Source organism: Emys orbicularis, chromosome 14, assembly GCF_028017835.1.
Source record: "Emys orbicularis isolate rEmyOrb1 chromosome 14, rEmyOrb1.hap1, whole genome shotgun sequence".
Lineage (NCBI taxonomy): Eukaryota > Metazoa > Chordata > Testudines > Emydidae > Emys > Emys orbicularis.
In genome coordinates this window covers 32,600,404-32,626,122 of record NC_088696.1, presented here as the reverse complement: position 1 = coordinate 32,626,122, position 25,719 = coordinate 32,600,404, and the positions used below count along the sequence as shown (strand labels likewise).

Genomic DNA, 25,719 nt, shown 5'->3' with positions numbered 1-25,719 from the left:
GCGGGTTTTCAGGAAGGATAAACAAACATAAATTTCACACTGTAGCCTGGCCAGTCATGAAACTGGTTTTCAAAGCTTCCCTAATGCGCAGCGCTTCATCGTGTGCTCTTCTAATCGCCCTGGTGTCTGGCTGCGAGTAATCAGCAGCCAGGCGATTTGCCTCAGCCTCCCACCCTGCCATAAAGGTCTCCCCCTTGCTCTCACAGAGATTGTGAAGCACACAGCAAGCAGTAATAACAATGGGGATATTGGTTTGGCTGAGGTCTGAGCGAGTCAATAAGGATCGCCAGCGACCTTTTAAACGGCCAAATGCACATTCTACCACCATTCTGCACTTGCTCAGCCTGTAGTTGAACAACTCCTGACTCCTGTCCAGGCTGCCTGTGTATGGCTTCATGAGCCATGGCATTAAGGGGTAGGCTGGGTCCCCAAGAATAACAATTGGCATTTCAACATCCCCCACGGTTATTTTCTGGTCCGGAAAGTAAGTCCCTTGCTGCAGCCGTTTAAACAGATTGGTGTTCCTGAAGACGCGAGCGTCATGAACCCTTCCCGGCCAGCCCACATGGATGTTGGTGAAACGTCCCTTGTGATCCACAAGTGCTTGCAGCACCATTGAGAAGTACCCCTTGCGGTTTATGTACTGGGTACCCTGGTGCTCCGGTGCCAAGATAGGAATATGGGTTCCATCTATTGCCCCACCACAGTTAGGGAATCCCATTGCAGCAAAGCCATCCACTATGACCTGCACATTTCCCAGAGTCACTACCTTTCGTAGCAGCACCTCCGTGATTGCTTTGGCTACTTGCATCACAGCAGCCCCCACAGTAGATTTGCCCACTCCAAATTGATTCCCGACTGACCGGTAGCTGTCTGGCGTTGCAAGCTTCCACAGGGCTATCGCCACTCGCTTCTCAACTGTGAGGGCTGCTCTCATCTTGGTATTCTGGCGCTTCAGGGCAGGGGAAAGCAAGTCACAAAGTTCCATGAAAGTGCCCTTACGCATGCGAAAGTTTCTCAGCCACTGGGAATCGTCCCACACCTGCAACACTATGCGGTCCCACCAGTCTGTGCTTGTTTCCCGGGCCCAGAATCGGCGTTCAAAGCCTATAACCTGGCCCATTAACATCATAATCTCCAAAGCACCGGGGCCCGCGGTCTCAGAGAATTCTGTGTCCGTGTCCATGTCCTCATCACGCTGGTCGCTGCGCTGCAATCGCCGCCTTCTCCTCCTCCTCGCCTCTTTTTTCTGGTCCTGTGTAAGCATAAACTCCACGAGAAAGCGCGAGGTGTTTATAATGTTCAAGACTGCGTTCTGGAGCACAACGGGATCCATGCTTGATGCAGAATGGAGTCTGCAGAGTTCACTCAGGAAAAAAGGCGCGAAATGGTTGTCTGCCGTTGCTTTCAGTGAGGGAGGGGGAGGCTGTACCCAGAACTACCTGCGACAATGTTTTTTGCCCCATCATGCACTGGGGTCTCAACCCAGAATTCCAAGGGGGGTGGAGACTGCGGGAACTATGGGATAGCTATGTAAAAGCTACCCACAATGCAACGCTCTGGAAATCGATGCTACTATGGTAGCTTGGACGCACACCACCGAATTAATGGTGCCTAGTGTGGCCGAATACATTCGAATTTACAAAATCGGTTTCCTAAATTCGAATTATATAAATTCGAATTAATCCTGTAGTGTAGACATACCCTTAGTGGCTGCATTACCTCAGCAGCATGCTGGCTTAGCAGCAGGTGGTTGCCCAGGAGAAAGTCCAAGGCAGTTCTTGCTTTGTTGGTGGCTCACCCCCACATGTAAATTGGTCCAGCAAAATTGGGGGACTGCAGAGCGACTGTGGCAGAGACTGCGAATAACTATATTTAAAAGAGAAATCACCCGGACAAACATCTAACCTTATGATTTAGCTTTGAAGGTTAGCTTCACCATAAAAGAGCCTAGAAGCTTTTGTCAAATGAAATCTGGAGTCCCTTGGCCATATGTTTTGCAGGCCCAAAGTCTGGATCTGGAGAGCCTGACCAACTTACATCATTAAACAACATGTATTATAACTCTATTGCCCTGCCTGTATTATATTTTGGGTAATTACATTCTGATTATCTAAACCGAAATCCCTTTTGTGGTTTCTTTCCTGCCTTTTTATTAAAATAAATCCAACAGCTTTACTTACCACATGCAGCCTGCTTTATACAAAGTGGAGTGGACCAAGGTCAGGTCAGTCATGCGTTCTTCCCAAATGAGTGGCCAATAAATAGCTCTCAGAGTAAATCAAATTCCTCAGTCTTTCCTCCTGTTTATATAAAACTTTCTGGAGAAAAAGTCCTTGAAAATCTTGAGCTGTTGTTGGACTACACCTAGATAGTTGTTTGATTTTTCTAATTCTGGAAGGTACTTAGCTACTATGGTAAGAATCCGAATAGAAGTAGATTAATAGATTCATAGATTCTAGGACTGGAAGGGACCTCGAGAGGTCATCGAGTCCAGTCCCCTGCCCGCATGGCAGGACCAAATACTGTCTAGACCATCCCTGATAGACATTTATCTAACCTACTCTTAAATATCTCCAGAGATGGAGATTCCACAACCTCCCTAGGCAATTTATTCCAGTGTTTAACCACCCTGACAGTTAGGAACTTTTTCCTAATGTCCAACCTAGACCTCCCTTGCTGCAGTTTAAGCCCATTGCTTCTTGTTCTATCCTTAGAGGCTAAGGTGAACAAGTTTTCTCCCTCCTCCTTATGACACCCTTTTAGATACCTGAAAACTGCTATCATGTCCCCTCTCAGTCTTCTCTTTTCCAAACTAAACAAACCCAATTCTTTCAGCCTTCCTTCATAGGTCATGTTCTCAAGACCTTTAATCATTCTTGTTGCTCTTCTCTGGACCCTTTCCAATTTCTCCACATCTTTCTTGAAATGCGGTGCCCAGAACTGGACACAATACTCCAGCTGAGGCCTAACCAAAGCAGAGTAGAGCGGAAGAATGACTTCTCGTGTCTTGCTCACAACACACCTGTTAATACATCCCAGAATCATGTTTGCTTTTTTTGCAACAGCATCACACTGTTGACTCATATTTAGCTTGTGGTCCACTATAACCCCTAGATCCCTTTCTGCCGTACTCCTTCCTAGACAGTCTCTTCCCATTCTGTATGTGTGAAACTGATTTTAGAATAGCTTCTAATCCAGGAATTAAATGGCAGTTTCAGTATCCTTAAAAAATGGTGTGGAACTGGGCAGCTAAATATCTCCCTTCAAAGATTATCTTCAGTGGAGCAGCCAGAGACATAACTGGGCTGGTCCTGATGAATGCGATGTACGTTCCACCCTTTAGTCCTGCAAGACCCTTGAGATTTGAAATGAACAAAGCCTTTGCTCCATTTGAGATGCCCTTCAGTGGATTTCTAATGAGCAACACGTAATAAAGTAATAGTAGCCTCATTCAATAATTGGGGCTATTTTCCCTCCTGCATAGCAAAATTAAACATTTCCAGGAAAATGGCATATAAATAGTAAGTGGCAGACCATTGGGCCAGGTGATTCTCAGACCCGCAATGTATTATCACATCCAAAATCTCCTCCTTTGTGCAAGGATGGTCAAGCTTTGTAGATTATTCCCTGGTCAAGTTATGTAAAAGCATTGACTGAAAAAAGATTTTTTCCCCTGAATTATTTATAGTTCTTGACATATATAAGGGGGTACAGAATTTTTCAAAGGTGTGGCTAATGATTTAAGACTCATGAGTAACTACTCCCTATTCTGTTTTTGTACCCTGAATGGCTCTGGATACCTACTAGGTTCTAGTCTTGGCTGATGGCTCAGACACTCTTTGTATGTTCTCAAGTATTACATGAGGTATGTATTTCTAAGGTGTTCATCATTGTAACATGGTATCTGGGCACCAAAAAAATCTGCTGCTCAGTCCTACAAGCCCTCTGGGGGCTATTCAGAAAAGCACTTAAGCATGTGATTATCTTTAAGCACGTGACTCAAGCATGTGTTTAATTGTAAGCATAGGACTAGACCCATTGTCTTAAATTAAGTGTTTTACTGGATCTAGGCCATAGTATTCAGCACCTTGCAGGATCGAGCTGTTAGCATCTATTAAACTGGATTTGTTGTTATGATCTTATGTTTGTCAGCAGTTTCTGTTTTATATATGGTCTGGAACATGCTATGCTGCTTTTCTAAATTGATAATGTAATTCACTAGGTTTTAAATTTTCTAACCAATATCTTTATCTGTAGTTAGTTCCATGGCAAATAGCATGCTTCTTCATGGTAAAGTTAAATGCTTCCCTTTTGATGTTGTGTGAAGTCTCCTCTTAGGTATCACATAACAATCATTGATTCTGGAGGATAAAAGAGTTGGCAGTTTCTCTGACCCAGGAAGGGGAGGGGTGAGTACATCTCGCTCATCCCATGGTCAGAAGAGCATTGGCAGGAAAATGCCTCAGCTAGTGAGGAGCAGTTTAAGGAAATAGTTTCAGAGACATGGAGGAGAACACTGCCTGGGATGGAACCAGAACTGGTTCTGGAATGGGAGGTGTGGCTCAGACCTTTGTGGAATGGAGATGGGACAATGATTGTTGAGGTTGGTAGAGTATTTTTTGCTTTTTAAAATGTCCCGGTTGAACTTTAATTTGGGCCAGGCAGTGAGGAAAAGCTGGTGTTCGGTATGGATAAGATTTGTATGATTTTTAAAGTCATGTTAAAGGTGTGCTTAGAACTTGGGATTGGACCCCTTTTACACATAAGTATAAAATAAGATAAAAGCTGCTATTCTACCTCTGCCTAGGCAAGCAGATCTGAGGCCTCCTCTGGGGCTTACATGAAATATCAACTTATAGGGCCCTTCAGAGAATGGATGGATTTATTTTTCTCCCCTGGGTTGCCACTTTTTGTACCAGCTGCAGTTTCCAGGTAGATTTAAGTTGTAGGCCCATGCAGAGTCCATTGTACAGTCTAGTTTGAGGAGACAAAGACATAGATTATAGTAGCAAAGTCTGCTTCTGAAAGAAATGGCCACACTCCACTGGGCAGATGGAGGGGGAGGCTTTCCTAGAAACCACTGCCATATGATCAATCAATCAATCAGCAGCTGGGAATCCCAAACCATCCCTAGATAGTGAACTTCAGCAACAAATGGCAGGAGCACACACTCAACAGAAAGGAAAGACGTCCTCCTCAGTGTATCTTCCATTTACTACTGCCAGCCAACCAGCATCACCTCAGACTCATCTGCATGGCGCTTCAGCCAGCTAACTCTAGCCTCTATTCTTGTCCATGTCTTGTTCTCACCTGTCCTTTGTGTATGACATTCAATAGCTCTATCTGTATCCAATGAGGATACATGTCATCAGCATAGTAAAAGCATCTCAGCCATTGCTTTCTTATCTCACGCATTGTTCCCTTGTGCTCCCTGTCTGAAGCCACCCTCCACCTGTTGTCTTATACTTGGATTGTAAGCTGTGTGGGGCAGGGGCTATCTATCTGTTACGTGTTTGTTCATTGTCTGGCACAATGGCCACTTTTGGAGATAGGATACAAGATTAGATGGCCCACTTATCTCATATGATACAGTAATGTTTGTGCTCACACCATGCCACTCTGAAAGGGTGCGTTTTGGCTGGCTTAATTTCTTAAATATATTTTAACCATACTATACAAACTAATAGCTTTTCCCCAAGAGGCTGACACACTTTGTAAGGAGAGAATGTGTTGTCCAGTTTACAGCAATAGCCCTTTCCCAGGTACAGTGGCGCACACTTCCACAGGACGTGCTTGTCCCCATGCTGTGGGAGAGATGTGTGCGTAAGAAATGAACCCGCTAGGAATAAACACTGTTTCCCCACTTCATCAATATTTGATCTACTGTTTATTTATCCACCCAAACTGGGACGAATGCATGCCAAGTTCTGCCTGTTGTTTGTTTTCCAGTTGAGATATTTCTCTTGGCAGGTTCTTCTGTGATATGGGCAGGAAAATATTAACAAACTTAGAAAACAATGGACTTAGAGTCCGAGTCTTTGAAGAAAGGTAGATGGATTCTGTATGGGAAAATAGTGAGGAGACCTGAGGAGAAAAGCCAGAAGGGTTTGACTGACATGAAATTATTTGAGTTCGGAAACCCCACCACAGGCTGAGAAATGAACTAACATGAGACTGATTTCACCCCAACCCCCCCCCCCCCCCCCCCAGTAGAAAGTCCACCACTGACTTCAGTGAAAATCAGATTGGACTCTATGGGCATGCGATACATTCCTTAGACACTTGCCTGCCAGAGCATGGAGCCTACATGAACTGTGCAGACTGTGGGGTGCAATATCTCAAAGATACTACAGTCACAGTGGACAGGATCAGTCTCTGATGAACTGGAAATGCCTAGCAGTGGCAAGCAAAGCAGAGACAGTTGCAGGTGAGAAGGGCAGGCATTTAAAAAGAGAAACACTGATCTCAAAGTAGCGTATAAGGCAAAACCATGCACCCTCTTGGCATAAACAATCTAATCTATTTGATCTGCTCTCTCCTTGCGCATTGTGGTTTTGATCTCATGCTGAACTTACCCCACGTTTAGAGGGATCAGAGTTAGATTATTTCTTTGAGTTTCAGAGAGACAACATGGTCTAGTGGGTAGGACACCGAACCAGGAGTCAGGAGATCTGGATTTTAATCCCAGCTCTGCCAATAACCTGCAGTGTGACCTCAGGCAAATATTTAGCCACTCTGTGCCTCTGTTTCTCTTCTCTCTCTTTGCCTTGTTTGTAAACTCCTCAGGGCAGGGAGAGTCTCTCACTGTGTGTTTATACAATGCCAGTCCAATGGCTTTTCAATCTCAGGTGGGGTTTCTAGGTCCTGCTGTAATAAAATTAACAGCATTAATTAAAAGTGTATCATGTTAATAGTTCAATTTCACTTCAGCTCTGTGCCCTGATCATTCCCTTCACAGGTTCATGCCTGGAGGGTCCTTTTAGGTCCACAAGTTAATCTTTCTATTAAGAAATGGTCCACACTGGAAAAGTTTAAGGATCCCTTTCCTACTTTTAAAGTGGAAAAGGCAAAGATGGGAAAAAACTAAGACTGACACTTACTTCTAAGGGGATTCTAGGATTGGATTAGGTTTGAGTTAGAACTAGTTCAAACCTATGTTCCGGTTGTATGGATGTAAGTGCTACAGCATCGCTCTACCCATCGCTATTTATATGTATTAAACATATTCATTTTCCTTTCTCATATATTTTCTGTTACAAAGGATTTAGCTACCAAGTTGTCAAAGAAATTTAATTCAAGAAAATCTTTCAAGATTGGCATGTTTACGTTCAAAGAGAAATGTGCATATCCTCAACACTTAGTCTATTTCTCCTTTGAATAGCTGCTCTATTTCATGGCTAGTTATCTCCAGTTTCAAAAAGGCTTCCTGCGTTGAAGCAAACATCTGCCCTAAAAGCTGTCAGCTGTGCTGAGTGATTCCTTTTAGTCTCCTACACTTTTTCCTGTTCACTTTCTTTTTTACACTTTAAGCAAACAGTTTGAATTTTCCTAAAATCTTTGATATCGGGAAGTATGAGCAGAAACGCAGTCCTACGTGCACTTGGCCTTATCTTTGTCTGCAAGGCTGTTGTTTACCTTTGGAAAGGAAATTGTTCTTCTTGAACAATTATAGTCTCGAAGCCCTTGCTTTAATCAGGGCTTTCTAATTTGCATCACTTTGCTTGTAGCGTATTGTCCGATGCTGAGGAAACATTCGGAGCGGTAATGTTCAGAAACAGCAGGGAAAGTTGTGGGGATTTTTTTTTAAAGAAAGCATTTAAAACAAAACAAAACAAAACTGACCTGATCTAATGTTAAATATTTAGGGCTCTTTTGTGCCACTAGAACACAGCTAATAGTAATAAGCTCTATGGCTTAAACTAATATCTAATTAAGGGTATGTCTGCATTGCACAGTTAACCTGGGCTTTTACCCGAGTTTTAGGCTTAACCTCGCTCCCGTCCACTCACAAAAACCTCTGACCCTAGGTTTGGAGATGCTTTAAGCCTAGGCTAGCTGGTCCAAGCGGTGTAGGTTAAATCAGAGCTTAAGTTTTGGCTGAACCCTGGTGACTTTGCAGTGAGGATATAGGCCAAATGACCTGAGTGCTGATAGTCCTCCAATGCCTTCCCACAGTTCCCCGCAAAGGATAGATAGGTTCTGCAATTGATACAATGCTAGGGTTCAGCACAAAGACCCCTGGATATGCCTCCAAACACATGCAGGTGTGTCTAGAAACAGTGAGGACACACTAATGGGGGTATGGCTTTGTTCACATCAAGGCTAGGCTAGATGAGTGCGAATCACCTGGATTAACTGTGCAATGTAGACACAGCCTTAGGGCAGTGGTTCCCAAACTTGTTCCGCCGCTTGTGCAGGGAAAGCCCCTGGGGGTCCGGGCAGGTTTGTTTACCTGCCACGTCCGCAAGTTTGGCCGATCGCAGCTCCCAGTGGCCGCGGTTCGCCGCTCCAGGCCAATGGGAACTGCTGGAAGCGGCAGCCAGTACATCCCTCATCCCATGCCGCTTCCAGCAGCTCCCATTGGCCTGGAGCGGTGAACCACGGCCACTGGGAGCTGCGATCGGCCAAACCTGTGGACGCGGCAGGTAAACAAACCGGCCCGGCCCGCCAGGGGCTTTCCCTGCCCAAGCGGCGGAACAAGTTTGGGAACCACTGCCTTAGGGTATGTTTCCACTGCATCAGGGAGGTGTGATTCCCAGGGCAGACAGACTCTGGCTAGCTCAGCTTGAGTTCCCATGCTAAAAATAGCAGCTCAGGAGACCCACTTGAGTCAAGCTCACCCAGCCCCCTGCGTTTGAGCTCAGGTAGCTGGTCCAAGCCGCTGCACACATTGCAATGTCCACATTGCTGTGTTTAGCGCACTGGCTGGAGTGGACCTAGTGTGAGCCAGTCTACTCACAGGGGGAATCACACCTCCCAGCTGCAGTGGAGACCAGGCTGAGACCTATGTGAAGGGCTGATTATCCCACATCTGCCCGCTGAGAGGTTCTGACACCTTCCTCTGAAGCATCTGGTATCAGCCACTGTCCGAGACAGGACATTAGACTAGATAGACCTTGGATCTGATCCAGTCTGGCAATTCCTAACAGTAACACGTTGTTGTGTCATACCAGGGACAGACACACAAATCCCTCCCCCTGCACCCCCTAGCCCCCACCCCAGAACAGCTAGTAACATGCTGCTGGCCTATACCATGATTACCAACTGCTTTAGTGCAAGGCTTCTGGATATCTAATGTGTGTGTCTTGAAGCTCCAGCTCCTGTGTCCATGTGATTGTGAAAATAATTAAGTTTCTAACCTCTTGATTGCAGAGAAGCTAGAAACTGTGAGCGCTAAAGGCACCAAGAACAATAAGACAAAGACCCCAAACTAATGTCTTTTCATTTTTAAGCCCATCTCATGACGTAGAGTGGGGTGATGCATGCTGTTTGAATCCTTGGGGTTTAAATACTCCTCTCTCAGCAACATCCCCACACCAGCCCAGACTCTCCCCATTCCTCTCCCTCCTCACTGCCCTGGGATGGGGAGTTTTACACCCACAAACTAGCTTACTTTTGCATATGGTGAATTGCATTTTGTGCTGAATTCTCAGTGAAAGCAGTATAGAATATCACCATTGGAGGGGACCTCATCTAGTCCAACCCCCTGCTCAAAGCAGGACCAATCCCCAACTAAATCCCCAAATGGCCCTTTCAAGGATTGAACTTACAACCCTGGGTTTAGCAGGCCAATGCTCAAACCACTGAGCTATCCCATGGTGCACCAGCTCAGCAACCCTCAGTAAATTACTTGTCTAGATGAACAGTTAGTGCATGGGAAGCTGGGATGATCAAAACCCCAGTGAGACAAACCTATTGACCCCACTTTATGCAAGCATCCTTATTCAGGAAGGTTGCTTAAGTGTGCGTTTAAGAGTTTTCCTGAATCAGGGCCTTCAAGAGAACAGTTAACAGCAGATTTGGGATATAAATAATTTCATTTTCATTTTAGTTCTGTAATGTTTGCATCCTTAAGGACAAATATCATCTGCCTAGAAATGGATAATATCTGTTATGGATAAAAATGGTAATTATAGGGATGTGTTATATGAACATTAGCCTTCAGGACGACTCTGAAATAACAATAATAGTAAAATTGCCACATAGTCATTTCTTCTAAAGCTGAGAAATAGCCTGCCTTGTACTGTAAGGGTTGCAGGATTGGGTCTGATGATGATTAAGGCTAATGATGGCTCAAAAACTTGTGTAAATACTAAAATGGCCAGTGCTTGTATATAAAATTCCAGGACTGGAATGAATAGGGCTGCCTTAACAGGATAACATACTCAAGCTCTGGTTACACAATATGGTGACATGATGATCTACATATGTTTGTTCAGATTAGAACAAAATAGCTCAATAAAAAAACCCTAAAACCTTTAAAAGATAAACCCCTCATTTTAACTTGATTTTACATTTCAAATAGGGGGCAGAGAGAAACATTATACAGATAGCCAAATAATTTAATATTCATTTGATTATCTGAACATTTCAGCCTTAATGTTATTTGAATATAGACTTAATGAGCTGAAAGTAACAGTCTGAAAAATTAAGGTAATAGGTATTTGGGGGTTTACCTTGAACCTTTGGGAAAAAAAACCCTAATACCCACATGAAATAATTTTTTTAAGCATAAAAAAATCCATGTATCACCTAAGTCTTATCAATCATGTTGCAGTGATTATGAAAGATTTAAAGCTAAATGGATGACATTATAAATCAAAATATCCGTGCTATTCACTCATTTGTATTGATTCTGTTTTGTGATACTTTATGATTAGCACTATCAATAATCATTTGCCAGTGCAATTTTTTCATGCTCTGCATTATTATCATGGTCAACAAAACACATGGTTGATGGCAATGGGATTAAATACATGCTTAAGCGCTTTGCTGAATTGGGGCCCTAAATGAGCCTTCTACGCTTTCTGCATTGTGGCGCTGAACGTACCACATCTTGAACTTTATCTGCATACTGTATTTGTATCAGATTAATTTTTTTGTTAGCATTTTGGCTTTATGAAATGTCAGAATCTGTCTTGTACTAATGAAATGGCCAAATTTCAACCAAGCTACGAACATAGCTACTAAGCCTATAAGATGTTTACCTTCCGCCTCTCTATGTATAGTAACCGCGTCTCTGCTATCTTAAGAGCTACTGACAAACTTCACCTCGTTGTTAATCAATCTAATAAATGTTATTTCATTGGAAAGGGTACTCTTACTCCTGGGATTTAAAATTAATTAATTAAATGTCATTAAAACCTGATACATCCTCTGATTACATGTGACTTCATCTTGTATGCTTGCCTGCACAGTTATGAATGCCAATTCCCACCAAGCCCTAGGATTTTAATTTTGAATGTTATGAATTTTCATTTTTACAGTCAAAAGCTGAACTAGTGGGGGGGTGGGGGGGGTTGAATGTGTGTTGGGGGAGAAGGGTTAGTTCCTGCAAGGGCAAAAACTCCACAGTGAAAACAAAACAAAGCACAATCCCGGAAATAGCTCAAGCCAGAAGGCAATAGTGAATCAGGACCTGGTTTGGCATCTGTGATGGATGCTAGGCAGCTGGCTATAGAGAAAGTATTAGATCTAACAGTTGCTTTGTCTGTGTTACTGACCTCACTGATCCTGTCCAGTTCTTTCTGGGTAGGGTTCCATCAGAGGTGTTGGGTAATTTCTGATCAGCCTGGAAGCCCTCTTGTATGGTCAGTCTAATCACCCTTGCTGTTGAATATCTCTGTGAAGAATCCTGGTTAAGGCTTGCTGGCATTCTTTTCTCTCTGTTTCCGTCTAAGCTGGCTTGACATCATCATGTTGCTTGGCTGACAGAGCACAGTGGATGCCTGACAACTGGATGAATCACTCCCCATAAGAAGTGAATAGGGTTCAAAATAATGTCCTTTTTACCACAAGATGAGTGTCTTATGTACCAGGGGTCCACTGCTGTTGAATTCTTACACTCACCCTGCGCTGAAATATAAATGTACCATCCTTCAATGCTAGATTGAGAACGGTTTCTTTTATTTTAGCCTGGCTTCTTAAAACTTTCCTTTCAGCGTCAGTTCCCCTCCGCCACTTAGTTAGACATAGTGCCTGGCTACTCCAAACTGCTCTTAGTTTGTCTTTTAAAATCACCCAGAAGCCCTGAGGATGCCTAGAAATTAATTTATTGGCTTCTTGCACACCAACCAGATGTGCATATATTGAGTTAGTGTCTCTCGTGCTCAATTAATTCTCTCCAGTGGATGGTGGAACCCGTGCTACATTCTGCAACCATTTGTGGCCTTTTCCGTGTAATGTATAGGGCTATCTTCCTTTTGAGCAGTGGTAGCCTCCCATTGTGTAACCCAGTTGTTACAGTGCTCTACAGTGTGGCGTTTCACTTATTGCACCCACTAAATTCAAGGAGTGTGCATAAGCAACTCTTCCCACATAAAGGTTCTGGAGAAAAAACTGTTTTGTCTACTACTAACACTCCCTCTCTTACTTTAGTTACCTGGAACAAAAGCATCCTCCTTCTATCCTGACACAAACCATGAACTACACTTTCAGTCCCGAAGAAGTGGGATGTAGCCCACGAAAGCTTATGCTCAAATAAATTTGTTAGTCTCTAAGGTGCCACAAGTACTCCTGTTCTTTTTGTGGATACAGACTAACACGGCTGCTACTCTGAAACCTGACATTTGATGTGTGAGTAAGGCAAAATCCCCTTTGCTAAGAAATTCATATTCATTTTGCCTCTAAGGGCTTGTTTAAATGAACACTTCCTGCATTGCAAGCTAGGGGGTGAATCTACCCTGCATTAGCCTCCTGAGCAGTAAGTGTCCATGCAGGACCTCCTGATGCATGTTAAAAGTTCCTAGAGCACACACTTGTACTGAGGTTTAAAACAGCAATACTTCAAAGTGCACTAGGGAACTTTTAAAGTACATCAGCAGGGTCCACACGGACACCTAGAGTGCAGCATGCTAGTACAGGGTAGGTTCACACCCAGTGATTGTCCATTTAGACAAGCCCTCAGCGACTGGGGTACTGTATAGCCATGCCAGGCTGAGGCAAAGGGTGGTAGGGAGGTGGCCCCAGCCAATAATCACACACATCAGTAACAAATTTTGAATTTGGTAGTTCCTAACTTTGTGGGGAAATCTGTTCGCTTAGCAAGAGGCGGCAACAAAAAAATCCCATGAATTGGCTGAAGAGGCAAGCCAAAAATCTATCACAGGCTGGGATCTGTATGTACACTTTCATACACAGCTTCTGAAAGTGAGGGATCAACTGACTACATGTATTAAGGTGTCTCAGAAATCATGGTGGTTAGATCCTTCTACTGGTATTTGCTGTTGTGGGGTCAGAGCGCACATTCCTAGAGTTCAACTTACACTCAGACATAATTTCTATTTATAAATTATGGTTCGAATCACTGATTCCTTTTACTTGCCTATGATGTGTCCTCATTTACAGGCTGTGGACAGACAAGCATCTCAGAGGCGCCACAAAAGAGATGACTGCAAAATTCTTTTTCCTTTGCGTGCGGTTCCTTTGTGCCAATGTTCCCTTTTACTAGGGGAGTCAGCAGGGAGAATTCTCTGCCATTGTATCTCCAGGAAAGCAGCGACCATACGATACTTCTCTAGCCTTGCAGTAAATGACAGCACCATCGTTCTCAGGGCTAAGAATGGCAACTTCAACTTACATTGTACCTTACACCATACGAAGACATTGCAAGGGATGACTTGCTGGAAAACCCCAGCAGCCCATGTAGCCAGTATGTCCTTTCTCCAATACTCACACATGTTCTTTAAAAAAAAATATTTATTTAAAGCATCTGGAACATGAGAAAGCCACAATATTACAGAAGATCACACATGAAAGCTAAAACATGTAAATATACCTTGAGACAGTAAAATCATTGATCAAAGGTCAGAAGCCACCATTGCAACTGGACCTCAAATAGCAGAAATAGGTCTCCTGCTGATGCTACACAATGCATTCCAGGCTTTTGAGGTAATATTCCTGAGCCTCTTACCCATCTTTCAGCAGGTATTCTCTAATTAAAACTAACCTGCCACTTCTCCCTTTGATGAATAGGGTATTTTATGCAAGTAACTCCTAGGAATGTTGAAAGCTAAGAATATAAATCCCTTACAGGTTAATGTGGGAAAAAGATGATGGACCAACATTTCAAAACTCTGGTCCAAAATTGCATAGTAGGGGACTGAGGCAAAGAATATTGCAGTCAACAGGAATCTTTCCACTGATCTCAAGTGGCCTTTGGATCATGCTCTCAGGGTGTATTAAGTGCAGATATGGTTTCTGAAAGCGTATTTTACAGTAGATTCTATTAGAACTATGGCTTGACATTATCCAGAACAAGGTCATGATCACTTGATGACTATTACATCAAAATTTTCCTCTAGTTTTCATATGGCATTAAATTAGTAAAAACTGTGTTTGTTTATATGCCTTTTTTTCCAATTAGTGTTCTAACCATTGAGGTCCTGTTTTCTGAGTTTTCCTATTCAAATAATGATCTGCTATCTTTGAACTCCAATTCATTTTTATTGTTACAAATACAACCCATTCCATCTTCAGTGGGCCTTTGTCCAAAGATGTTGCTATTAACATCAGTGAATCAACATGGCTTTGTTGAGAAATTTTGACTGTGGTTGACAACAGATTAAGGAAAGCCTCAAGACAGCCATGCACTAACTAAAATACCAACTTCCTAACACTTGTTCTCCTATGAATTCTAAATTTTCTATACTTTTGAAATTTCAGAAATGTTGAAGGGTGCCCGTAGACTAAAAAAAACGAAGTCTGATATTTAAATGTCCTATAGTGAGGGAGAGCAGCAAATCTTCTCCTCAGCCCCTATTGGGAAATTACTTTTCTTCAGTTGGCTACCCTAACAATGTCTGCTACCTTGTAAACACCTTGCTTGGAAGAGAGTAAACAATATTCACAGTCCTGTGAGACTGACACCAAAAAAAAATTGAGGCTATGGTATTCATTTAACTTAGATTCAGATTGTATTGTGCAATCTACCTAAGAGGGGACATTTTTACTTATAACACCGAGTGGCAGAATGCAATAAATTATTTATCCCTCCTCCCCCACAATTTTGACACACAGAGAAATACAAAAAAAGTAAAAACATTCTTAAAATCTTAACTTTTATCAATATTCAACAAGTACATTTTGATATAAAATAACCTCAATGAAATCTGCACAGTGTAAATGCAAAATTATCAGGCTGTTTATACTTAGTCATCCTTTTTGTCTGAAGTACTTGAGAGGTCTTCTTCATTGCTTTCAGGACCAACTTTATTTCTTGCGATTGGGGTCTTTTCTGAGAGTGATGTCTTACTCTGTGAGTATGTGTCTTCTGGTGTCTGATAATCATCTTCTTCGTCTGTCTGTAGATGGCACCTCTGTAGCTCTAGGTATGTAGTAAATAACTTGGCATATTCTGGATGCTTAAATGCAAAGTCCTTAAACTCATCTGAAATTAAAGACAGTAAAGACAGTGTGTTGAGCAGCAACGATGCAAAATATTCTACTGCATAATAAAACCAGCAATGAAGGAAGAAGAAAAGGGGTGGGGCAGATGGGAAGACAGAAAATCTACCAATTGTTGCGATTGTGTCAGGCGAAGTATGGAAGAAGTTAATCCATTGGCTGCTTGTGGGAATCTCTTGTAAGGCACTCATGGCGATGGAGATGGCATATAAAAACCAACAGAAATGATGTTATAAGATGTCTTACGTTACATCTACACTTAGAGCTGGGAGAGTGATTCCCAGCGTGAGGAGAAATACTTGCACTTGCTCCCACTGAGCTCAGGCACTAAAAATAGAATGTAGCCATGGCAGTGAGAGTGGTAGGACTGGCTAGCAGCCCTCAGTATGTGCCTAGGGTCTCTGGCACGGTAGTGCAAGTATGTCTCCTCGAATGGGAATCATAGAATCATAGAATATCAGGGTTGGAAGGGAGCTCAGGAGGTCATCTAGTCCAACCCCCTGCTCAAAGCAGGACCAATCCCTAAATAAATGACACCCCCAGCTCCAAGTGTAGACATACAATTAAGGAGAAATTAATACATCATCTTTGTCCATGTTCCCCAACCACATATTTTTCTCAACATTAACAATATCTGAGTGGTCTAGGCACCTGTTAGACTTTTTTTTGTGGGGAAAAGAGTTCTGAATCTGTAATAATCGGAGACTGAGATCTTAGAGTAGTAATATCAAAGCTCTGTTTTAGTATAAGTGTATTAGTTCTATGGAATATACTTACTATAGGCGATCTTCCCAGAATTATCTGTGTCTATTTCCTTAAAGAGTTGAGAAACATCAAGGTCAGGGACTCCGAGAGATGACCGGAGAATACAAGCAAACTCGTCTTCTGTTATGCTGCCGTCATCATCAACGTCAAAGAGCTGAAGTAGAAAGATTACAAAACTGTAATGTGAACACCCCTAGTATCAGTTTGCCTATGTGGTAGCACAGCAATTTCAATTCAAATTAACCTTTGAAAGCACCCAATAATGGTCTCTGCCATTCAAGATGTCTCAGCAGTTGCCACTGTGATTTGAAGACTGGAGTCCCAACAACTAATTTTTATTACAAATTAAAAAAAATAATGTTTTTTTCCAGAGAATGAGATGGGACATTTTTCAAGGAACTTTTCAAAAGAAAGACAACACTGAGATCAAAGGATGCATGATGGACAAATGCAATAATTGGATGTAAATATGCTGTACTGGAGAATATGCTCAGAAACTAGTAATGGAAAAATTTCACTAAATTAGCTTTTTCAAAAACACGGCCCATAGTTTGTTATAAACCGTTGTATTTAAAAGGGATGTGATAACCTCTAAAAAGTGTCCCACGTATATGTACTAAAAAGAACACCATCAGGCTTTTGTCTTCTTTTTCTGCAAGTTAAACTTTTATGACATGACTGAACTTGCTACTATTTTGGCTAGGATGAAAATCCATATTGTAATAACATGCATGATTTGTTGCCCACTACATATTTCATCCCATCCTTTCTAGCATGGCAGCGGCAGTGAGCAGCTGCACTAACCACTCACTAGTGTCAGAAATAAAGAGAACAATGGCTCCCATCCTGCAAAGAGCTCCCCAGGGGTGAACCCCTGCAATCGAGCAGAACCCATTGCAAGTGAAACCACGTTTGATAGCAGATAATGGAAGAAAAGTCATAGCTCCATTTCAGAGTAGAACGCTTCCCACTGAGGAGAGTAATGCTGTCCAAATTATCGGCTTCAAAGGAAATGCAACAGTTAATATACCATTGGTGGTGGCTATGGTTTGGAGGCCAGTCTTTCTGAGGATCTTCAGACACAAAACATCTCTGAGAAAGCACTGGAGCAGTGGTTGAACAGGCTGGATTGCTGGAATACTTAGCTATATAGAGCAGCAATAGGACACAATAATTTCCCATAAAAATATAGGCAACCTCTTGAGTAAGCACTGGTCTCTCTTATGAGAGTCCTATTCAGAGTAACTGTCCCTCACATCTCAAGACACTGCACGAGGAATACACAAAAGCAGAGCAGTGGAGGGATCTCAAAGTCTAAGTGTCCATGATTCAAAACAAGCTGGTAACTAATTTTTTATTTTACTAGCCTTGAGATGTCCATTGATGACTTTTTAAAAAAGAACAGCTAGACTAAACACTTGAGCCCCACCAGACTATTCTGATCTACAGATCACTCACAAAACGCCCCCACAGAAGTGTGTAACTGTTGCTGAATCATTTTTGGAGTTATCTTGCCAAGTTACATATTCCTTAGTGCTTTCACATGGCTTTTGAAGAACTTGTCTATGAAGCTGACATCTGCATTTTCTTCACTACAAATGTCAATTGGTTTAAGAGCATTACTCACATTCACATAACAAATTGAATCTATAAATTTGTATTATGATTTGAAAGAGAACAGAATTACAGTCAGCCCAGGTTTGTCAGGTTTACAGTGCTGTACTAAACTGAACTTACCTTAAATGCCATCTGAATAGTCTCTTCTGTGTTGGCAGGATTACAAAGAACAGACAAACCAATCACGTATTCTCGGAAGTCTATGGTGCCATCTCCATTCTGTAACCACAAAGACAGATGGCAAAAGTTAGAGTTAATAGCTTGGATCACTTGAAAGGTTCATCATATGAGAAATATAATCAAGCTATGCAATCTGTACTAATGCTTAATTTACTATTTAAAAAAAAAAATCAGGAAAAAAATCAGTACATTTGTACCATTTAAAAAATGACCAGTGAAAGCATTTCTACGGATGAACAATTGACTTCTGGTTGCAGTTTTGTAAGCACCAGTTCACAAAAGGATTAAAATCTTTACCTGCGTAAGAAGAGAGTTTTGGTTATTAGCTTTTGATCACCCCCAAAAGTACTTTTGGCTAAAAGGAATAGAACACAGAGATATGATGCAGCATACACATAGGCAAGAAGTTACCATGGGCTTTCTGTGGAGCAAGTATTACGTTCACAATACCTGTAAAAATACCTGGGACACTTCATGAGTCAAACTACAAGATACACCTCTACCCCGATATAACGCTGTCCTCGGGAGCCAAAAAATCTTACCGCGTTATAGGTGAAATCGCGTTATATCGAACTTGCTTTGATCCACCAGAGTGTGCAGCCCCGCCCCTCGGAGCACTGCTTTACCGTGTTATATCCGAATTTGTGTTATATCAGGTTGCGTTATATTGGGGTAGAGGTGTATTGCACTTTAATCATAATGGCCTGTATTGGAAGTAGGAAAACCAGATTGGATTAAGTAGAAAGATACTACAGTAAATTCATTCAGACCTAAACTGCAGTTCCTTTGATGGGACTGGCTATCAGGTTGAGGTGAAATTATTGGCGAGTCTATTTGCAGTGAGGGGAAGTGGCAAATACCTGCCGAAATACATGTGCGTATTTGAGTTGATTGTATTTATGTGATGACCTTAAAAGTTCTTTGTGGACTTGGGAGATATTCTGTCATGGGTAAGAAACAGTAACATTTGAAAGTTAGGTGACCAGACACAGAGCATCTACCTTGAGGTTAAGGTGACTGGTGATTCCTGGGCTGAAATATTCCCATGAGACATTCATCAAAAAATTTTGAACAGCGAAAAATTTGTAAAAACTGAATGCTGATGGTGCAGAATTCATGAGGAAAAAAAAAGGGAGGGCTACATTTCTGAATTAAAATATTCTTCCAGGAGGCAAAATAGTAGTGTCAAGATCCTCTCAAGTGGATCAATATGAAACATTTTACAGACAAATGAAGGAACAATAGTCTTGTGGGTAAACACACAGAGCAGAAGGGAGATCTGCATAGCTTTCTGGCTCTGCAACCAGCTTGTGCGGTCCTCTTGAACACAACACACTTAGCGTCTCTGTTCCTCAGTTCCCCCATTTGTATAATGGAATAATAATCTACCTAATGGAACAGTGCCAAGACTAAATTGTAGAGTGCCTTCAGATCCTTGGGATCTGCATACTGTGGATTTCCATTACTGAATGAGTGCTTCTGTACTTTAAATGGTCCTGGATTCAGATAGGTGGGTGAGAAAGTATTTTTACTCTTAAACAAACAAAAATGACCAATATACTTGGCAAGATTTAAAGCAATTGCTACCTAGATGCAAGTTTACTCAGCCTCTAAAGCCAATACACTGCCAGTTTACAGACACCCATGTTTTGTTTTCTATTGATAGGGTAAAGAATCTTTGTAAAAGCATTTAGAATATTGAATATCACCTACTGTTTAGAGACTTGCGGGTTTGCCAACAAGTTTCCTTATAAAATTCTTCACTGCTAATAAAATTACCAGCATCCTGTTAGACAGGTAGCATGGTATAATTTGATGTTTGTTGGCAATTTTCTAGTCAATCTCTGCACTTTAACCTCTGTGATTAACAGTTAGCTGGTACCTCAGTACAATTTTTTTTTTTTGTCCAATGGTTTCTGATGCCAGACATTTTAACACTATGGATCTTGTGACATCCAAATGTTAGCTATACAAGGTATCGTTGCTTTTTATTGTGTAGTTTTACAATCTGAATGCCCGGATTGTTAATTTATCATCAAAGGTCCAGCAAATGCTTGTATTGTACATAATTAGTTGAAGGTTTTTTGCTGATTCCACTAGAACTGTTTTCAGGAATTTACAATTCCATTGTACATGTGGCGTGGCATGAAGTACAGTTTTAGCTTGTGTATGGTTTTTTTTTTTTTTAAATGGTTTAAGATTGTCCTAGTGGTGCATAAAAATATGAATGCAAGAGTTGAGGGTGGGAAAGTAAGCTATGTTAAGTGAATATGGCCTTGGTTTAAAACAAAAACACACAGAATTTGAAAATCAGTTGGTTCATAATGGGGACTAATGCTTTCATTATTAATAAACGGAGCATGACAAAGTTAGAATGGTCAAATTATTTCCATCTAGGTGTCAAAACCAAGAATTAAATACAGTGCAATCAGAAGTACTTCATTCCAGAATTTTGGATATCTGGGTGTGATAACTGCACTTCAAGTTCATACTGTGACTTAATCATACTAACTCCTAGGATGCTGGCTACTTGCCAGATGGTTTGACACTTGATGAAAGGAGAGGTGGGAGGGGCAGGAGCAGAAACGGAGATGTTTGCATGGCTCCTGGCATGAGAGAGGATAGGAGGGAAAGGATGGGCACTGAATTAAAAATGCATCTAGAGAAACACTGACAGTAACAAGCAATGTCACTGCCGGTAAATTTGGCCTAACAGCCTCTCTGTTTTCACAGGAGATTGTGCTTTGCAGCACGATATGCAAGATTTAAACTCTGTAGCCAAAGCTGTTCTGAGAGGTGACTTGTGAACCAAAACCCCAATTCCCCAAATAGCAAAGGTAAGGGGTTTCCACGCGCAGCTACTTTTTCAATTTAAAATTTTGGTTTTCATTTCAGGTCTGTCACATTAACTCATTGCAACGGTCTGGTGAAATGTCCCCCCTTGATTCTCTCACCACCGGCATACACCACGTGGTGAAGCAGAAGCCACTGCCTCTGGTTATTATATAGCCCAAGTCATACACTAGGATAATAACGGCACTTACCAGGCTTCCGTGGGCTATCTACCTGCAATATGCCCAGCAGAGTTCAGGATGGCTATGACAGAGCATGGGATACACGGGCCTGGAAAGCACGAATGAAGCAGTGGCTGGCTAGTGTGACTTTGGGATCCTGCAGTGTGCTGAATGCCTGAATGCTGCTCCCCAGCTATACTTATTATTAATTGGGTATTTGGCATAGCAAATACATGTAGCTCATTTAAATATTTGTATGTTGCTAAACAAAAGCACAAGTTAAATATAACAATTTTACTGTGTATTCTGATTTTAAACCAGACTTCAGCATTGCATTGCCATTTTCAGTATGGGGTACTATATATTTAAGATGTATTTTCTGTTTTTGAGTCAGAGGTATAGGCTCAGTTAAGTACATTTATGGTGGCCTCGGTAGCAGTAAAGCTTGCCATATTGTAGGAAAAACACCCCCCCACACACACAATAAACGGTCTCTTTAGAGCTCCATAGGGAGAAAGACAGGGCATGGACACTGAATTACCTTTTTTCCAACTAGCAAAACCCCTTCCAAGGCCAGGTGGATGCACAGGAGTGATGTGGAAAAAGCCTGAGGTGTCACTGCCCAAGGGGCCCAACTTGCACTGTGCCTATAAAAGGTGTCATAACAGGGATAGTTTTCACGTCGACTTTTACCATTATTTCTAGTTTGATTTAGAAACCATATTTCCTAGAAGAACTGTTCATGCATGTCAAAGAAAATCATCACAATCACTTCTAGGTCTGCAACAGAGAGAGAGGAATTCCTACTGGACACAGCAGTAGGGACATGCTTTTACATGTCTCATTTTCATAATAGGAAACATCATGCAGGAGGTTGTTATTTTAATCCTTCCCTGCCAAACAATTACCTGTACCCACAGGTGAGATCTCACTAGCCTGAAAGACAGAGATTCTAAAGCAAACATTAATATAGCAACATTCACCAAGGTGTCAGTCTCTCTCTTTCACTCTCTCTTCTACTGGGATTATTACCCACCTAGCCAAAATGCTTATGTAGATAAAAGTATGCTTCTGTGATTTATTAATTTGTGGACGATGTGGAGGTGGATGTGGTTCAGGAGTTAGCCTATTTTGTCACAATTTGACTATTCTTTTATTTTTACTAAGTTCCTGTTATTTAGTCTGGTATCGGGCACCATAAGTGATTTAAACGATGGTTCGTACATTGTGGAAAGGTGATCAGATTTCAATGACAATGTGTACAGAGACTCGATGAACGTAGAAATGGAAATGGAAGCCATAATGATTTCAAAATACATCAGCCTATTGTTAATCAAATGCTATCCCCCTATTGTTTAGTTAGTTAGCTGCTGATGACACTTTCTTACCAGCGTGGTGTAGGAGGGGAATAGGCGGCTGGATATTTGTAACTAGACATGACTGCTTGACTCATCTTTTCACATTCCATTCAGCTCACTCACGCTCTCTCTCTCACACACACACACACACACACACACACACACACACACACACACACACACACACACACACACACACACACACACACACACACACGTTAATAGCAACTAGGCCCACGTAAAATAATTTTGCTTTAAAGCAGCCAAGGACACTCTGACCCGCAGGCGCACACCTTCTACAGTTCCTGCTGCTTCTTGCCTTTTAACGCCACGGCAAGCATCTCTGCCCTGACATGAATGGAACTACTGTAGTTGGAGACTGAGTCAAATTCATCCCTGAGGAAACTCCACTTCAATGGAGATAAGCCAAAGCTGAATTTGTCCGTCTGTCTAATAGGTGACCGCAGCAGTTCAGCGGCCCTCTCGATAGGCAATTCTGTATTTTAACACTACTCAGATTATTGCACTTTACAGTAAAAATATTTGTTAGAAGGCTGCAGGAATAAAAAGAGTATATACCAAGCACCAGGTCCCCAGGAAACATTTCAGCTGAAAACAATGAGACAGCAGAAGTAAGAAAGATGAGAGATTTAGTTTGTCTCTCAAAATCCACTGATTATTATAATAATTACAACTCCAATTTATTTTCCCCATTACAAATAATTCCTTACAAATTAGAAATCAATACACCTCTATTTACTAGCAATTTCCCTACAGGCAAGCACAGCTTCTGCCTCCAGCAAAATATGCACTGATAGATAACACATAAAAATCAAAACAGTCATCAAGAACAACCCCAATCTTAAGAAAAAATCAGAAATGTATTCTATATTATATGCACACATCCACCAGCCACCAACATGCTATACGAGACGAAAGCCTTAACAACTACTCTTCCCATCAACGTTCTCTCCTTTTTGAACCCAAATCTAGTTTTCTATTATAGGTACTCATATACATGTGCGTGCGCACACACCCAGAGTCTTGCACGGCTCAAGAAATGTTCCATTTGCTAGCGCCTCAGCAATCCAAACAACTGTAAAACGTACACAGTAGAAAAAACAAACATTTCACAATAAACTAAGGGTTTTTTAAGCATTAACGTATTGCGTGCTCTTTCATAGCAACAAAACAGTTGCTCTTGAACAAGGAGAAAGGCTCCAGTTAGTTAACACCAGTATAAACAAGAGCACACAGTTGGAGTGTATTCCATTCCAGTGTGCTCTCTCAGGAGTACATGGTCAGCTGCAGCCACTCTTGAATGTTCATGTTCACCAGGCCGTCTCCATCTTGGTCCAGGGATTTGAAGGCACGGAACATGCCATCCAGTCGCACCAAGCAGCTGATGAAGTTATTGAAATCCATGCTCCCATTTTCATCGGCGTATCTGCGAATGATCATCTGGTAGAGCTGTTCGTTCAGCTGGAACCCTGCAGCCTTGAAGGCATCTGGCAGCTGAGCACTCCCAAGAGATCCCGACTGGTCGGAGTAGTGTTCTTTGTACACGCACTGCCACTTCTTGATGTTGTTCCATAGGTATTTAAACTCCTCAAAGCCCAGCTTGCCGGTTGTGTCACTGTCCATGACTGACACCATGCTCCGGCATGTGTCCAGGCTGAAGCCCTCTGTCTTCAGGTTTTTATGTCTGGCCACCACCTTGTTCAGAATGTCCATCAACTCGGTGGCGCACACTTCCATGTCATCTCCGGCCAGCTGGACAAAGAGTCGGCGGAACTGACGGATCTCCTCGCTCTCGCCGGCTTCCACATTCATGAAGTGGCTGCGAGGAGTTGGGGGTGGCTCTGGGGTGTACTGAGCTGCTACCTCACTGATAATGTTGACGAGTCCTCCAACGAGTCCTCCAAGATTCCCTCTTCCTTGTCCACCTCCTGCTAAAAGACCTCCCAGGCCTCTTGCAAGGCCCCCTCCACCACTGCTCCCGCCACCAAGTAAGGCTTGAGCGAGAAACATGGTGAATGATTTACAGAGAATTAACCAGATGAGAGCTGAAAATCCTGCAGTCTCTGAGAGCAGTAATGGAGTCTGAGCTGGGTGTCGGCAAAATGCACATTATCTGTCTGAAGTATTAGTATTCCCCATGCCCAGGCATGTCTGATGCAGCCTTTGGTTGCCTGAATTCCATCAGCTCCCTGCAGCCACCCTCTGCTTTTGACAAGTTATAAAGTATTTCTCTCTCCGAACGCTTGCTTTTTATTTTACAGATCAGATTTGTTTTATCTGATTTGAAACCATTTTAGGGTAAAACTGAGGGGTTGAAAACCATACAGCAAAATTTTCAAAATGTCCTTGGTGGTCCTTTGAGCAACGCAACATTAGAAAGGACCACAGCCAAGGTTAGACTTCTAACTTAACTTCCCAAGGAGATCTGCTCAGTTTACCATGGTTGTATCTGTCCCTGCATTGTCCTCTCCAATGTCTTTACCTTTGTTGGAGTTCAGAAATTAAAGTAACTTGTTTGTCCAAATAGGTGCAGCGTGGCTAGCAACAATACAAGATTGCCTAACCAGCCATGCCAATGGGTCTCAACCTCCCACTTACGGTGATGGCCACAGCCTAACGGTCAGGATAGTTTAGTTTCATTTTTTGTCTGTAGCCTCTCTGCTAAGACTGAACAAGAATCAGGTCTGATGGGGTTCTATATCACGGGCCCCTGTCCACTCATTTTACTATCTGAGATTTTGATGGCCTTTTGGTGGCTACAAATTTGGGTGAGGCTCAAGTCAGCGACCTGGAGCTGAGAGTTCCCATAACTCATTTCCCTTCCTTCCCCAAAGAGCTGCGTTCTTGCGTGCAAGTTGAGTATTTTGAAATTAAATTAAAAAAAAAAAAGAAGGCAGGAAGAACAAGGTATTGATGAGACGCTTGAACCAGACTTACAAGAGCATTAGCAGTAAGCTTGCTATCCTGTCAAAGACCTGGGATTTTAAGCGTAACTGATTTCATTTGGGGCAAGTGGATAGAATTTTCAGTGAAAATAAAAATCTCAACTACTCTACTGCTCTGTAGGACCCTGCTACATGGAGCCATACCGTAATCTGGTAATCAGCACCACACTGTAAGCATGGAGAGTGATCCTC

General features: G+C 42.2%; 2 protein-coding genes across 2 annotated transcripts in view; both read right to left on the bottom strand.

Moving 5' to 3' along the window:
* Positions 1 to 15,371: 15,371 nt before the first annotated feature.
* Positions 15,372 to 25,719, bottom strand: part of LPCAT2 (lysophosphatidylcholine acyltransferase 2) — a 55,962-nt gene continuing 45,614 nt past the window's right edge. Inside the window, exons 12-14 of the mRNA XM_065416709.1 lie at positions 18,130 to 18,228; positions 16,405 to 16,546; positions 15,372 to 15,610 (exon numbers count right to left, since the gene is read on the bottom strand). Of these exons, the coding sequence (XP_065272781.1) occupies positions 15,372 to 15,610; positions 16,405 to 16,546; positions 18,130 to 18,228 (480 nt within the window). The remainder of the gene's footprint in view (positions 15,611 to 16,404; positions 16,547 to 18,129; positions 18,229 to 25,719) is intronic.
* CAPNS2 (calpain small subunit 2) lies at positions 23,849 to 24,592 on the bottom strand. Its single transcript, XM_065416716.1, has one exon. It carries the CDS (start codon positions 24,590 to 24,592, stop codon positions 23,849 to 23,851), a length of 744 nt encoding a protein of 247 aa, XP_065272788.1.

Bases quoted from the DNA above. Each gene is read 5' to 3' on its own strand.
- CAPNS2 (XM_065416716.1), bottom strand. From the start codon at position 24,592: ATGTTTCTCGCTCAAGCCTTACTTGGTGGCGGGAGCAGTGGTGGAGGG.